The sequence below is a fragment of the Alosa sapidissima genome, chromosome 4 (genome assembly GCF_018492685.1).
Source record: "Alosa sapidissima isolate fAloSap1 chromosome 4, fAloSap1.pri, whole genome shotgun sequence".
NCBI classification, from domain to species: domain Eukaryota; kingdom Metazoa; phylum Chordata; class Actinopteri; order Clupeiformes; family Clupeidae; genus Alosa; species Alosa sapidissima.
The window spans coordinates 11505430-11520421 of record NC_055960.1 but is presented as its reverse complement, the minus strand read 5'-3'; the positions used below and the strand labels follow the sequence as shown (position 1 = coordinate 11520421).

The window sequence follows — 14992 nt, the reverse complement described above, 5'->3', positions numbered from 1 at the left end:
ACCCACCATCTTCATCGTCTTCCTCCTCCTCCTCTGCCTCCTCGCCGACATCCTCGGTGGGCAGGAGTAGGTGTCCGTGGCAGGGGCTGGTGGGGGTGATGTGACTGGTGCCCTCCAGGCTGGTGCCGAGCTGCAGCCGCCTCATGTGCCGCACCACAGCTGTGGCATTGAACGCTTGCTGTGAGAGAGGACAAAGATGAAAGGTGGGCACAAGATGATGGGGAGGTCTAAATGTTGCACACTAATGCACTGAGAGTGTCAAGCAGGATGGGCATTTGAGCATGCAAAACATCCATACCTGTATTATGACTGATATAAAAAAAGTATTAATGCTTATCTCTGTTTTTCTTTATGATATCAGCATATGTAATTTTGGTGTACAAAAAGTAATGAATATACCGTATCTGTGCTACGATACTATATCTATGCTATGATACTGTATTTATGTTATGATACTGTATTTATATGGAGACCATACTGTACCACTCACCTTCCATTTGCTTTTTGCAAAGTTCTTCTTGATCTGAGCACTGACAGATTCGTGGATGTTCTTATCGAGAGCGGTATCGCCAGAAATCCTTCGGGAAAAAAAATAAATAAAAAATAAAAGGTAGAATCAGAACAGGGATTACAGTGGCAATTTGTTTGAAATGACTGAAGGATTTGTACATGGAGAGGAACGTGTTGAGGAACAAGAGCAGTGATTTTGAAGGTCGTACCAGGGGTGCTGTAAAGCCTGCTCACATGTGAACCTCTCCACAGAGTCCTTCTCCATAAGGTGGCAGATGAAATCTTTGGCTGCAGAAGATTACAGTCAAGGATTATTGAGAGAGGCTAGATGAACACATTTATTCTTAGCAGAGAGAGAGAGAGAGAGTTGTGCGTGTGTGTGAGAGACTGCAAGGGGGTGAATGAGTGTGAGTGAATCTCTGTGTCTGTATATGCAGGAGAGAGGAAAGGGAAAATGAGGCAGAAACATTGAGATTGAGAGACAAGAAGAGAGCCAGTGAAATTGGAGTAAGAGCAGGAAAAACAAGGTACCTGAGTCTGATATATCATCCCAGTATGGAGAATCAAACTCATACTCTGCCTTGAGGATCTGCTCAAACAGCTTAGAGTCATTTTCATCATAAAATGGTGGATATCCGCATAAACTGAAAGACAAAAAATGCCATTGCACATGACATTTACAACACACAACTGGCCTTCACTAAATACAGCTTGCTGTCCAAGACAATATCCATGGCCTGCAGTTGTTTCACAGGAGCTGTTAAGCTCTAAACAAATTAACATCATTGCCTGCAAAAGATATTAGGGTGCCAGTCCTAGTAGTCCATGGGCCAGAGCAGAAGTTGGTATCACCAAAGGTGGCAAAATCTAGCAATGATTTTCGTAATCCTCTATGCCTGAGAGATATGTTTTGGTATGATAACCTTTAGTTGTATTTTTACTGGATTTTATACCCATACCCAGTACAATTCACAATACATGCCTATGTGTAGGTATAGGTGTATGCAAGTGTGTGGGATGATGCAATATGTCTTAATCGATGTTATATCATATGTAGGTGGCATAGGCTTTTAGAAAATATAATGTTTAGATGGATAATTTAGCTTTCTGTGGATTACATAGGCTAAAATGTATCCGTCATACACTTTTTCACCTATATAATATAGGATTAGATAGAGGCAAAAGACTAAAAGTGGGTGGGTCAAATTCAAACTCTTGCTATATCACATCTAGAGAGTATGGGCTTTTAGAAAATATGTGGGTTAGATAGATGAATACACTTTACACAGCTATTTTAGACCCATAACTAATAGCTGTCTATTGAAAATCAATGCATTTTAATGTAATGCAAAATACATTACAGAACTAAGGTATAGTGGTATGGAGGAAGTTGGGAGATGCCTCAATGCACATTATATCACATCTAGAATATATAGACTTCTCAGAAAAATATATTTTAGGGTAATTAATCTGTTTTCCTTAATGATACCAGAACTATAATGATCGGACATGCCATGATATTTCAATTCTAAAGAGAATGCATGTAGATCCTGCATAACTATTAGGCCTAAATTCAGTTTTTTCAATTTGTCTGGAACTAGATTTCTTTTCTGAACATTCTACAGTACAAATATAAACTGCCAACTTTAGAGTGTGTTGGTCAGTGTTGCCAGATTGGGCGGGTGCCCGCCCAATTGGGCTTCTTTTGACTTCGTCGGGCGGGGGGAATAAGCTTTAGGCGGGCATATAAAATTTTGAGTTGAATGGTTCTCAATGACAAAATCGTTTTTGGGGCGGTTTTTTTGAGCGTGAATGGGCGGAAATCACTCAACCCAATCTGGCAACCCTGGTGTTGGTGTTTGCTGGGCCACAGGGCCAGTATGTTGATGGAAGCAGTTTAGTTAGGCTACAGAACAACAATGGCTGTTGTAGTGTCAAAAACAGATTACAAGGTGAGTCCTGTTTATTTTTATTTGTGTTATGATTCAGATGTGTGAGAATGAGTAAGGATATGACCAATGACTAGGCTACTTGTGAAAGACTAGATATAATAACCCAACCGGCCCAAGTAAGGTACTAACATCATTATCAAGCAATGATGTCTGCTGTAAACTGTAGGCCTACTGTAGACCAGAGTCCTGCAACGGGTCGGGTATCCGCGGGTACCCGATGGGTACCCGCAGAAAAGTTGCTAAAACGGGTAAATTATGACGTCCCTAAAATGTAGGCTACGGGCGGGTATGCGGGCGGGAAAAGAACTCCTTGCGGGCGGATACGATGAGAACCAAAACAGTATAGAAATAAAACATCATTGAAAAATATGTGAAATATTTGTATATCTAAATTACCATTACCACATCGCAAATATGTGTTTTAGTCAATGATACGACACTTGACCCATCACATCAGTACTGCGACTTTTGAATTATTTGTTTGATGCATCTAGGCTATGTGTGAAAACATTAAACAATATAACCGTCTCGTAGTTGGAGCGCAAGAGAGTAGGCTAATGGATGAAGTCAAGGTAAAGTTGGTTAGTGGCAGGCTCAGGTTGTTTTTTTCTTGTTCTCTTTGTTTCATTAACAGGTCCATTTTATGTAGAATAATGTTCTGATGCAGCAAGGTTTGGGCTATGTGTCGTTGTTGTAAGGTTTATTCCTGACGCAAAATGTAAAAAAAAAAAGGTCGCCCTTTAGGCCTACGTGCTTCAATTGTGCGAGAAAAGAAATAAAGCACATTCATTTGAATGATTTTAGCTTGGTGTGATTTATCGCGGGCACGGGTCGGGTAACGGGCAAAATATTAATGGGTCCGGGCGGGTGCGGATTTCATTTTAATATCACCACAGATGACGGGTCGGATCTGGTGCTGAACTTCTCGGGTGCGGGCGGGGGCGGGTCTAAAAAAATGGACCCGTGCAGGACTCTGCTATAGACTTCCCCAATTTGTGTGTGAACAAAAGAAAGGACAAAAATTAGGGGCAGCCGTGGCCTACTGGTTAGGTTATAGTGCGGCAGGTTAAGTCCATATTCCAGGACAATCGTTCACTTTGTGATACAAGCACCAAAATTGGCATGAATAATCACTAGAACCTACTTTTTGAGGAAAGCACATTAGCCACCTGAAAATCCAACATGGCGGCCATTTTTCAAGATGGCCGCCACATCAAATGTAAGAAAAACGTTTTTTGCTGTAGAACTTTAATGGCTGGGCATATTTACATGATCTAGGCATCAATTTGTATGTTTTTTAACATGGCAAAATAAATGGTGCAAAGAAAGAAATCTATTTCAAGGTTAGTTTCCAAGATGGCGGCCATAAATAGTTGGACTGCACTCGAAAATCGTTTATTGAAGCTCACTCTCAAATATCGTTGATCCTCTTTCTCACTCGAATATCATTTATTCTCTCTCTCGAATATCGATCAAGGCCATACTTCTTGTTGGGATCATACTTAAGTTGGGAAGACTGGTGTGAGAAAAGGCAGATGAAGAGTCCACAGTTTCAATTCTGGGAGCTTGTGATGTCAATGCAATTGGTGATGTTCTCTTTGATCAGGTCTTTCAGAGAAGCAAACTTCACTTTGTATTGTCAATCATTGTCTGCACTCATCCCCTTCTTCTTTGCAAACAATAATGTCAACTATGCTAGATGGCTTTCCATACACCTGGGGGGTATTCCAAGTACATGGTTTAGTGAAAAACCTGGGTAAGTGGAGTAGAAACCTCAGAGTAAGTGGTAAACCTCCTACAACAGAGCCCTATGGCATTGTTTAGTCAGGAGAATGAAGCCATACAGCTCTTCTATTAGGAGGTTTACCACTTACTCTGAGTTAACTTACTCAGGTTTGTCACTAAACCAAGGTCTCTTAACAAACGCATCCTCAGTTGGCCAATGAATTTCAGCAAGGGAACTTTGTGGTCCACAAGACCCACAGAGTTTTCCGGATTGGCTTTTGATCAAGCCCATGAACAGGCCAATGCAATTGTCAAAGGTGATGGTGGTGCCATTGGAATAACTGAGAACCCATCAGCCCTAATGTGTGTCTGACAAAACCAAAGTACCACCTAACTGGAAAAGCTTCCTGCGAGACAATGACAACAAGACTGAACGTTTTGGGTTTCTAGCTTACCTAATTGTGACTTGGTGTCCAGAGAATGTGTTGATTGTGACCAAAGAAGAAAATGTTCTTTGCATAAACCTGACAGCCTGGAAGGCCTAATTCCTTGCAACCATGAAGAGGCTGACACTAGAATCTTTCTGCATGCCCTTCATGCAGTTGCGTGTAACCTGCATTGTGTTGAACCTGTGCAATTCAGACCTGCACACGCCCGGACTCGAACCCGCAAACAGCAGCACCTTGGATTGGGAGTTGAGCGTGCTGACAATCGAGCTAAAAGCCCAGGCTACTAGCTTGCATGCCAGCAGCACTCTTGAGGCGTCGGGGAGTGAGGTTTACCAACATTCCACACACAGAGCTAAGCTACATGCGCAACAGAAGAAATCTGTGTTGATTAAGGCCTGTGACACAGATATTCTTGCTATTGCACTCTGTGTTTTTGGGACTCTATGGGATGCAGGCTTAGAGGAGCTGTGGATTGAATTTGGTCATGGTAAGTCTGTCAGATGGCATGCTTTTTGTCCATGCTCTCACTGGTTGTGATGTGTTAGCCTTTCGTGGTAGAGGGAAGTGGACTGCCTGGCAAATCCTGAGAAGTGTGTCCTGAAGTGTCTAATGTCTTTGAGAAGCTCAGTCAATACCCACCAGTAATGGATGATGTGGATCTTAGCACACTTGAAGTTTGTCATGGCAATGTACAACAAGAACAGCACTGCTGATGGAGTTGATGAAACAAGACTTGACCTGTTTGCACGGAAGCAGAGGTCCTATGATGCCATTCCACCAACAAGGGCATCTCTTGCTAAGCATGTGAAGTGTGCAACCTATCAAGCTGTCTGTATCTGGGGCCAGGCAAGTATATATCAAATGAATATGTCCTGAGTTGGAGGAAAGAAGGTGACATTTGGCAAGTAGTGTGGATGACACTCCCACCAATTGCTGAGAGCTGTCAACAATTGACTTAATGTGTCAAGACTGAATGTCTGGGAAGATGTAAATGCTGCAGCATTAGTCTTGAGTGTACTCCTTTGTGTGCCTGCAAATGCAATGATTACATTCATTTGTAATGCAGACATTCTGATATGGCTAGCTACAGAGCAGAGGTGTCACTAGATGTTACTGGGGCCCTGTCTCTTTCCCACACATTTCCTGTTAGTCTTTGTTGTTCTATTGAGGTAATACATGGTACACACACACACACATATTTATATATATATATGTGTCATATATTTGTTTGTTTGTAAATACTGTGTGTGTGTGTGTGTGTATGTATGTATATGTATATATATATATATATATATATACACAGTATATACAAACAAACAAACACATGCATTTATGCATTTACTTAGTCCCCCTGCCCCCTCTGAAGTTCAGTTTAAACTAGTGATAATTTCCCGATCAAGCCCGGTCTCTCTTTCCTGCTAATTTCTTGTCAATCTGCACTATTATATTGAAATTATATATATTAAACTGAACAGTAACCGAACCAACATATGTTTTATTAACAAAAAACAATTTTAATTATGCTAAAATTAGTACTAAAATGTGCTATTTTTCCCATTAATTGCATCTATCTTCACAATTTAATACATTCTTTGACATTTTATCGTAGAATTGGAAAGTCTAGACCCTTTTACCTATATTTAAATATCAAGATCATCAAAATGTGATTATCCAATCCCAATCCAAGTCAAAAACCAAGTATAATGGCTTTCAATGGTGGCCATCTTGGAAAATGGCGGGCATATTAGATTTTTTGCGTGGCTAATGTGCTTTTTGGATAAAGTGGGTCCCAAAGAATATTTGTGCCAAGTTTGATGCTTGTATCACAAAGTGAACGATGGTTTCACTAATCTGCCGCACTATTAGTGCTTCGGACTTGTAACCGGAGGGTTGCCGGTTCAAACCCCGACCAGTAGACACGGCTGAAGTGCCCTTGAGCAAGGCACCTAACCCCTCACTGCTCCCCTAGCGCCGCTGTTGTTGCAGGCAGCTCACTGCGCTGGGATTAGTGTGTGCTTCAATTCACTGTGGAGAGTATATATACTTATACTTACTTAAATAATATACAGAGATGTAGCCTATGTGTGAGAGAGCAGTTTCAGTTGGTAGGCTAGAATACTGATGAGAGTGGCAGAATACTGATGATGCACAGTCAAGCCACAGCTCAAGCCACTGCACTCTCACTCTCTTTCTCTTCCTCACATACACACACACATACTTCACATACACAAACATGTTCTCTCCCTCACATACACATACACTCTCTCACACTCTCACGCACACAAAACACACTTCATATATTCCCTCTGTCTCTCTCTCTCACACACACACACACACACACACACACACACACACACAGTCACACAGAGTAGGAAAAGGCCTCATTTTAGCACATCATTCCTGATATATCTCTGTTGCTTTCAAATTGTTGTACATCCCAGAATAGAGAAGCATGGCAGAAGGAAGTAGTGGTAGTCAGGGGGAGTGTTTAATACATTGTTCAGATGATAAACCTTGTGGCACCTACTGTATGAATATAAAGTCATGGAACACACTACTGAGAGCAGCTGAAATAAGAGCCTATCACCCCATCCTTGATCTTGCTAAAGGTCTCCCTGAGGGTAGAATACCATCCATATTGTATCACAGAAAATGCCGTAGCATCTTTACTAGGAAGAAACTGCTTGACAAGATCCTTGCAAAAGACATATCTGCAGAACCATGTCACAGAGGACCTAAGAAAATCCACAAGGGAAGGTCCAACGACTAAGAGTTTATGAGGCCAAATGTATACAGGTGCTGGTCATATAATTAGAATATCATCAAAAAGTTCAATCATGTCAGTAATTCCATTCAAAAGTGAAACTTGTATGTTATATTCATTCATTATACACAGACTGATATTTCAAATGTTTAATTCTTTTCATTTTGATAATTATAACTGACAACTAATGAAAATCCCAAATTCAGTATCTCAGAAAATTAGATTAGATTACTTAAGACCAATACAAAAAAAGTTTTTTTAGAAATGTTGGCCAACTGAAAAAATGAACATAAAAAGTAGGAGCATACAGCACTCAATACTTAGTTGGGGCTCATTTTGCCTGAATTGCAATGCGGCATGGCATGGAGTCGATCAGTCTGTGGCACTTCCCAGGTGTTATGAGAGCCCAGGTTGCTCTGATAGTGGCCTTCAGCTCTTCTGCATTGTTGGGTCTGGCGTATCGCATCTTCCTCTTCACAATACCCCATAGATTTTCTTTGGGGTTAAGGTCAGATGAGTTTGCTGGCCAATTAAGAACAGGGATACCATGGTCCTTAAACCAGGTACTGGTAGCTTTGGCACTGTGTGCATGTGCCAAGTCCTGTTGGAAAAGGAAATCTGCATCTCCAAAAAGTTAGTCAGCAGCAGGAAGCATGAAGTGCTCTAAAACTCCTGGTAGACGGCTGCGTTGACCTTGGACCTCAGAAAACACAATGGACCAACACCACCAGATGACATGGCACCCCAAACCATCACTGACTGTGGAAACTTTACACTGGACTTCAAGCAACGTGGATTCTGTGCCTCTCCTCTCTTCCTCCAGACTCTGGGACCTTGATTTCCAAAAGGAAATGCAAAATTTACTTTCATCAGAGAACATAACTTTAGACCACTCAGCAGCAGTCCAGTCCTTTTTGTCTTTAGCCCAGGCGAGACGCTTCTGATGCCGTCTCTTGTTCAAGAGTGGCTTGACACAAGGAATGCGACAGCTGAAACCCATGTCTTGCATACGTCTGTGCGTGGTGATTCTTAAAGCACTGACTCCAGCTGCAGTCCACTCTTTGAATCTCCCCCACATTTTTGAATGGGTGTCTATTAATGTGCTTGGAGCTCTGTGAACAGCCATCCTCTTTAGCAATGACATTTTGTGTCTTGCCCTCCTTGTGCAAGGCGTCAATGGACGTCTTTTGGACAGCTGTCAAGTCAGCAGTCTTCCCCATGATTGTGTAGCCTACAGAACTAGACTGAGAGAACATTTAAATGCTTTTGCAGGTGTTTTGAGTTAATTAGCTGATTAGAGTGTGGCACCAGGTGTCTTCAATATTGAACCTTTTCACAATATTCTAATTTTCTGAGATACTGAATTTGGGGTTTTCATTAGTTGTCAGTTATAATCATCAAAATTAAAAGAAATAAAAGAAAAAATATCAGTATGTGTGGAAAAAATGTATACATTATACAAGTTTCACTTTTTGAATGGAATTACTGAAACAAATCAACTTTTTCATGATATTCTAATTATATGACCAGCACCTGTATTTTGTGACAAATGTAGCAAGTATTTGAAAGGTCAAAGGACAAAAGAGAGTCTAACAAAATGCTCAGAGTTAAGACATGATGACAAAATCAGAAGAGCAGCCGTCAGGAAAGGTGACAAAAGAGTACTATCCATAGCCAGTCGTGACTTAGTAGCAGCAGAAGTCCATTACCATAGATCCTGCTACAGGGCGTACACAAAGGAAGATTCAGACATAGACAAAGATGAAACTAACTTGGCCTGCAAATGTGTACGGACCTGCAAACTTCCTGACTGCTCCTGCCTTTCAAACAAATTAAGTGCACAGAATTGTGTAGGTTACAAACTTGTAGCAATCAGATGGAGGAAGAGGAGGATGAGGAGAACATAAATGCCAGTCTGGATGAATATGATGATAGTGATGAAGATTAAAAATATATTTTTGAGTGCTCATTAATCTTGTCTTCAAACATTTGAGCACATCCACCTATAAATTCCACTGTAGCCTAAAGTTGAGCCATTTTTGCAGCCAAGACATTATAGTCTCTATCAAAGGCAAACATGCCTATTCAGCCATTTAATCCATATATTTTCTAAAAGCCCATACTCTCTAGATGTCACAAAACATGAGTTTGGACTTGATCCACTCTTTTCCATCCTTTTGCATGTATATATTAATGTATTATATAGGCGAAAATGTGTACATTTTATTTAATTTAGCCTGCGTCATTAATGAAAAACTAAATCATCCATCTAAATTTTATATTTTCTACAAGCCTATGTCATCTAGATGTGATATAACATGGATTAAGACATGTCCCACCTTCTTCCAGACTTTGAGGCACCCATATCTGTACATAGGCTTGTATTGTATAATTTACTGTGTGCAGGTATAAAAGCTATGAAAAATACAACTAAGCTACCACTTAGAGAGGGTTATCATACCAAATAATGTCCCTCAGGCATGGAGGATTACAAAAATCATTGGTAGATTTTGCCACCTCAGGTGATACCGATATGTGATTTTTTAGGTCCTGGCCCATGGACTATAGTAGGCAGAGGGGAGATTTGCCAGGAAATTTGGACCCTTTCAACTATAGACTGTTCTATATATACAGTCTATGCTTTCAACTGCATAAACAAACATGTGTGTTCGTAAGTCATTCCCAGTGGCACAGAAAACAATACTGAGCTAATGGTAACTTGGGGACAAACAAACAAACATTTGCATTGGCATAATGTATAAGGCTTGTCACATAATGACAAGCCTTATACAAACATTCACACACACAGACACACACACACACACACACACACTCACATGACTTACAGAATGTAAGAGATGACGCCAATAGACCAACAGTCAACTGCTTTGCTGTAGGGCTTCTGCGCCAACACTTCAGGGGCTGTCAGGCACATAGCAGACAAGCCACGGTTTATGGCAGAGAAACAGATAAAGGGTGTGTGTGTGTGTGTGTGTGTGTGTGTGTGTGTGTGAGGGAGAGAGAGAGGTGGAATACCTCTCTGGTCTCTATTTAAGCTCTCATTTAATTCTCTTTGATTAATTTATTGGCTTTGCGGGGCCTTGGGTAATGTCACAGAGAGAGGGAAAGAGAGAGCACTTCTGAAGTGCTAACTGTTGACACACGGAGCACTTGAACAGATAGGCCAGCTCTCCAAGCACCTGAGGGACCAGTATGCACTGGGCTGAATGTAAACAACAAGATTAATTACCAGTAGCAGAGAGAGAGAGAGAGAGGACAAAAGAGAGTGTATGGAAATTCCCTTACAGAATAAAAAAACAGATTGAAACTGAAACTGAGAGAAAAAATGCATGAAAGAAAGGATGGCAAAAAAGTACATGCTAAACGGGGTGCCATTGCACCGCGGTGGTGTCAACGTCTCATACCACCCCCATGCCTACAGGACCCATATCGGACCCTGATCTGAGGTCATTTCCCGAAGCCATCCCACTCATCTCTTGTCGTCTCTTCACTGCCTGGTAGCCTGGAAAATCCAGACCCTGATAATCTAGAAAGATTAAGGGTCTGGCAAAGAACAATGTAATGGCCCAACTCGAGGGACGGCAACAAGCATGCATTTAAAAATCTCACTGCAAGCAATTGGATAACACTAGACCATGTTTACTCTGAATGATTTCGGACTTCGACACAATCGGATAACACTACGACCAATGTGTACTGTCCTCCAAGGTTGCAGTGCTGTCTTCATCAGTTTAGCTGGTTCCCCGGAATGTTGGGGTAAAAGTAACGTGCATCATTGCTCTTTGCCAGAGTGTCTCGCAGAGACAATTCCATTGTGCTCTCGCGAGAACTCTGGATTTCCAGGGTAACTGCCTGGGCTAATACAGACTCAAAGTCCCCAAATACAACTTTTAAATGTATATGATCTCTATGTGATTACCATGTCATATGACCTATGACTAACTGCTACTAGATTACTTACATTAAATTGATAGATACAAGATGCTAAAAGAAAGAAAGAAAGAAAGAAAGAAAGACAGAGAGTAGTTCTTGTTCATGTGTAAAACACTGTACTGACCCACATATCCAGGGGTACCGCAGGCTGTAGACATCACACTCCCAGAGTCTTCAATCTTGGACAAGCCAAAGTCACTGATCATGATTTTGGAGTCCTCCTCCATGCTGTAGTATAGCAGGTTCTCTGGCTGGAGATGAAGAATGGATGAGTGAGCACATCCCATAGAGATTACTGTGAACAGTTCAAACAGGAGCCTAACTCTTCGCAAATGATTACAAGGTTTCGAATGAAATTAGGTCCTGAAAAGTGAGACTACTAAACAACTGAAGCACAACTAATATTGAAACATGCCAGCCCTGGATATTTTTTATGATTATACAGTATGCATTACTGTGACAGCAACACAAACACTTTCACTTGAGCAGTTAATAACTGAACTGTAAGAAATATATGAGTCATGACAGTCACATGACTCATACACTATTTATGTATCTCAGAAAAGAAAAAAAAAACACTAGGCAAAGACGAGACAAATGCAGACACAACTTCCAGTACCTTCAAGTCCCTGTGCACAATGCCCATATCGTGGAGATACTTGACCGCATCCAGGATCTGACAGATGAGTTTACTGGCATCTCTTTCTGTGTAGAAGCCCTTTTCCACTATCCTGTCGAAGAGCTCCCCCCCTGACACCCTAAGAGGCAAGCACAGAAGTCATCTAACACTCAGTCATCATGGCTTTGAAATAAACACACACACACACACACAGACACAGACACAGACACAGACACAGACACACACACACACACACACACACATATATATATATAGAGAGAGAGCAAGGTATTTGAAGAGAACTTACAGTTCCATCACCAGGTACAGGTGGGATTGACTCTCAAAGATATCTTCCAGGGTCACAATGTTAGTGTGCTTTATTCTGCAAAAAAAGTCCAACATTATACATGTATCTATGATATGCAGCACAAGACTTGCTTAGCTGTGAGGCTTCCACAGTTGACTTTATGATTAAAATGTTGCTTCTCTCTTAATTGTGTGCCAAATCTCTGTCATTTTACAGTGATGGAGCAATTTTAGATTTCACTGATATGTCTCACAAATGCCATATGGACTTTATTGGGTGTGAAGGCCAACTGTAAATGTACATATTAAATTGTGTCACTAGATGGCGATGATGATGCAGAGATACAACAAGGGTAACGAATTCAAGTCTTAGAGAGAGAGAGAGAGAGAGAGAGAGAGAGAGAGAGAGAGAGAGAGAGATGTATCTTACATTATTTTACAGTTTCTCGATTATGCTGGGTGGTATAAACAACCTTGACAAACTGCATCATAAAAACTTCATCATTATTAGCATGGCTGACTATGCGGTGAACCTAGTGGAAAAAACCACATAACCACAGTGGATGAAACCGCATCTCTATCTTTATTTTATTACCATGTCATATGACCTGACCACGAGTACATTAATTAAATTACAATAGACACCGGACTGCACAAAGTCTCAAAGTAGCCTACGCCATGCTTTTCCTTTATGCTGCATCAACAGTAAAATGTAATTTATGGCGTTAGCAGTTGAGATTTGATTCGGTTATCTCTACCACTGATGGATGCAGCCCGCACAGAAAAGGAATTCTACACAGTAATCCATTTAACATCCATCGACTCCATCGAGTGACAGCACAGCTCTATGACTGACAGAAGTGTGCTTAAACTGAGACGTGCATGGTGAATAACAATAAAAAATGACATTCTCCTGTGCACTATAGCGCGGGAACCCTGGGCGCGTGCCGTGGCGCGTGTCGTGGCGCATGCAGGCAGGCACCTGCCTGACTGACTGATGGTTAGGGGTTGTTCGGGATCATTTGTATTCATTACTGGTCCAGATCTCTCCAGGCACGGACAAGACTGAGAGACCGAACCTGCACAATTAGCATGTCATGGAAATTAATATCTGTCAGGTTGGAGGGGTTGCTGTGGTGGTCTCCATAGAGAGGCATCTGGTTGAATGTGCACACAGTTGCATGTGCATCCTCCCTCTCTCTCTCTCTCTCTCTCTCTCCCTCTCTCTCTCTCTCTCCAATCCTTTCCCACTACCAGCCCTTGTAATAATAGGAGTATTACAGTAGACTTAAGTGATCTTCTCAGCTCCCCTCTGTCTCTTTACATCTCTCAGTCATCAGTGCCTCGCTTCCCCTTCATTACTCTCTCTCTCTCTCTCTCTCTCTCTCTCTCTCTCTCTCCCCCCTCCCTCCATCTCTTTAGCTCTCCCTTCTTACACCCTCTCTTCCCTGTCTCTTCCTTTCCTTCACAACACTGCTGTAGGGAACCTCCATAACATCTCCACCTCTGTGTGTGCTGTTGCCCTGGCAACAGGGACACTAAAAATAGGTCTATCTTCTGTAGTCCTGACATTTCCGGCGCACAATTTCTAGCATTTTAGCACACTGATGCCATGCTTTTATCAGCCTAATTGCACACATTCGTTGCATTTCCGCAACCCCACACAGTGAAAAGGGAGGAAATGTTCTCCTGACTTCCTGATCGGCGTGCCGTGGAGGGGGGGAGGCATTGCATTGTGCGGCAGCAACATGCACCATTGACAGCACTGCATGAGCGTGTATGCAGAACGCATCTACCATTCATAAAAGATGGAGAGTGCTCCTGACTTGCTTTCATAGCTGCGGGTGAATTGGGCATACTTCTATTTCATGAATTCATGAGCTGGATTGTTCGCTAAATAATTCACACACCAAGGCACCATAACGTACCCCCAGCATACACTGAAATGATAAAACATGAGATGCCCCCCCATCTTCATCCCCATACTTTTTTATTTTTTTTGTCTGTAGATTCAGAGAGAACCTCGCTTTTCACAGCCAGACAGGGCATTGCAGGGCCACAGTCTTTCCTCGGAAAAGGAGGAGAAAAGGCTGGTTCATGTCACCTGTGCAGGACTGCAATCTCATTTTCAATGCTGTTCTCCTTGCCCTCCAGGGCCTTCTTTGGGATGCACTTGATGGCCACCAGCCTCTGGGTCCTCTTCTCCTCTGCCAGGACTACCTCGGAGAACGCCCCCCTGAAAAGACACAGACACAGCCATGAGAACAGCACCTCGCAGAACCAGGCAGGGGCCCCATTCACAAGCAAAAATAGCGCAAATGTGTTCTGAATTTGTCACAAAATTTGAAAAAGGTGTCATTAACCACCCGGACAATTCTGAATGAATAAAAATATTGCCAAGTATAATAAATCAAGTTTGAAAATCAAACATGAAAAAATGGACGATATACTCTGGCCGCAAATGCTATGGGCACTGGGCAGGTCTGTGCTAAAGTTACGCCCTGAAGCCTGAATTGCGAAACATTACCTTGTTAGTATATATAGGTCTTTGGAGATAGTTTTGCCTGTTGTTAAACCTCCACAACAAAAGCATTTTCATTGTGTACAGGGGGGATAAGTCACGAGAAGTTTGCTATTTACAACAGCAAAGTAAAATATAAATATATCACGACTCTAGAGGGAGCTCTACAAAATCGGCAAAAATACCTAAACC

The 14992-nt window shown here is 41.8% G+C and overlaps 1 protein-coding gene across 2 annotated transcripts in view; it reads right to left on the bottom strand.

Annotated features, from left to right (window-relative positions):
• camk1a (calcium/calmodulin-dependent protein kinase Ia) overlaps positions 1-14992 on the bottom strand; it is a 35820-nt gene that overhangs the window by 5932 nt on the left and 14896 nt on the right. For both annotated transcript variants that reach the window (XM_042089725.1, XM_042089726.1), the window contains exons 3-11: positions 14384-14515; positions 12281-12355; positions 11974-12112; positions 11479-11605; positions 10247-10322; positions 1042-1154; positions 720-798; positions 491-578; positions 7-178 (exon numbers count right to left, since the gene is read on the bottom strand). In XM_042089725.1, the coding sequence (XP_041945659.1) occupies positions 7-178; positions 491-578; positions 720-798; positions 1042-1154; positions 10247-10322; positions 11479-11605; positions 11974-12112; positions 12281-12355; positions 14384-14515 (1001 nt within the window). The remainder of the gene's footprint in view (positions 1-6; positions 179-490; positions 579-719; positions 799-1041; positions 1155-10246; positions 10323-11478; positions 11606-11973; positions 12113-12280; positions 12356-14383; positions 14516-14992) is intronic.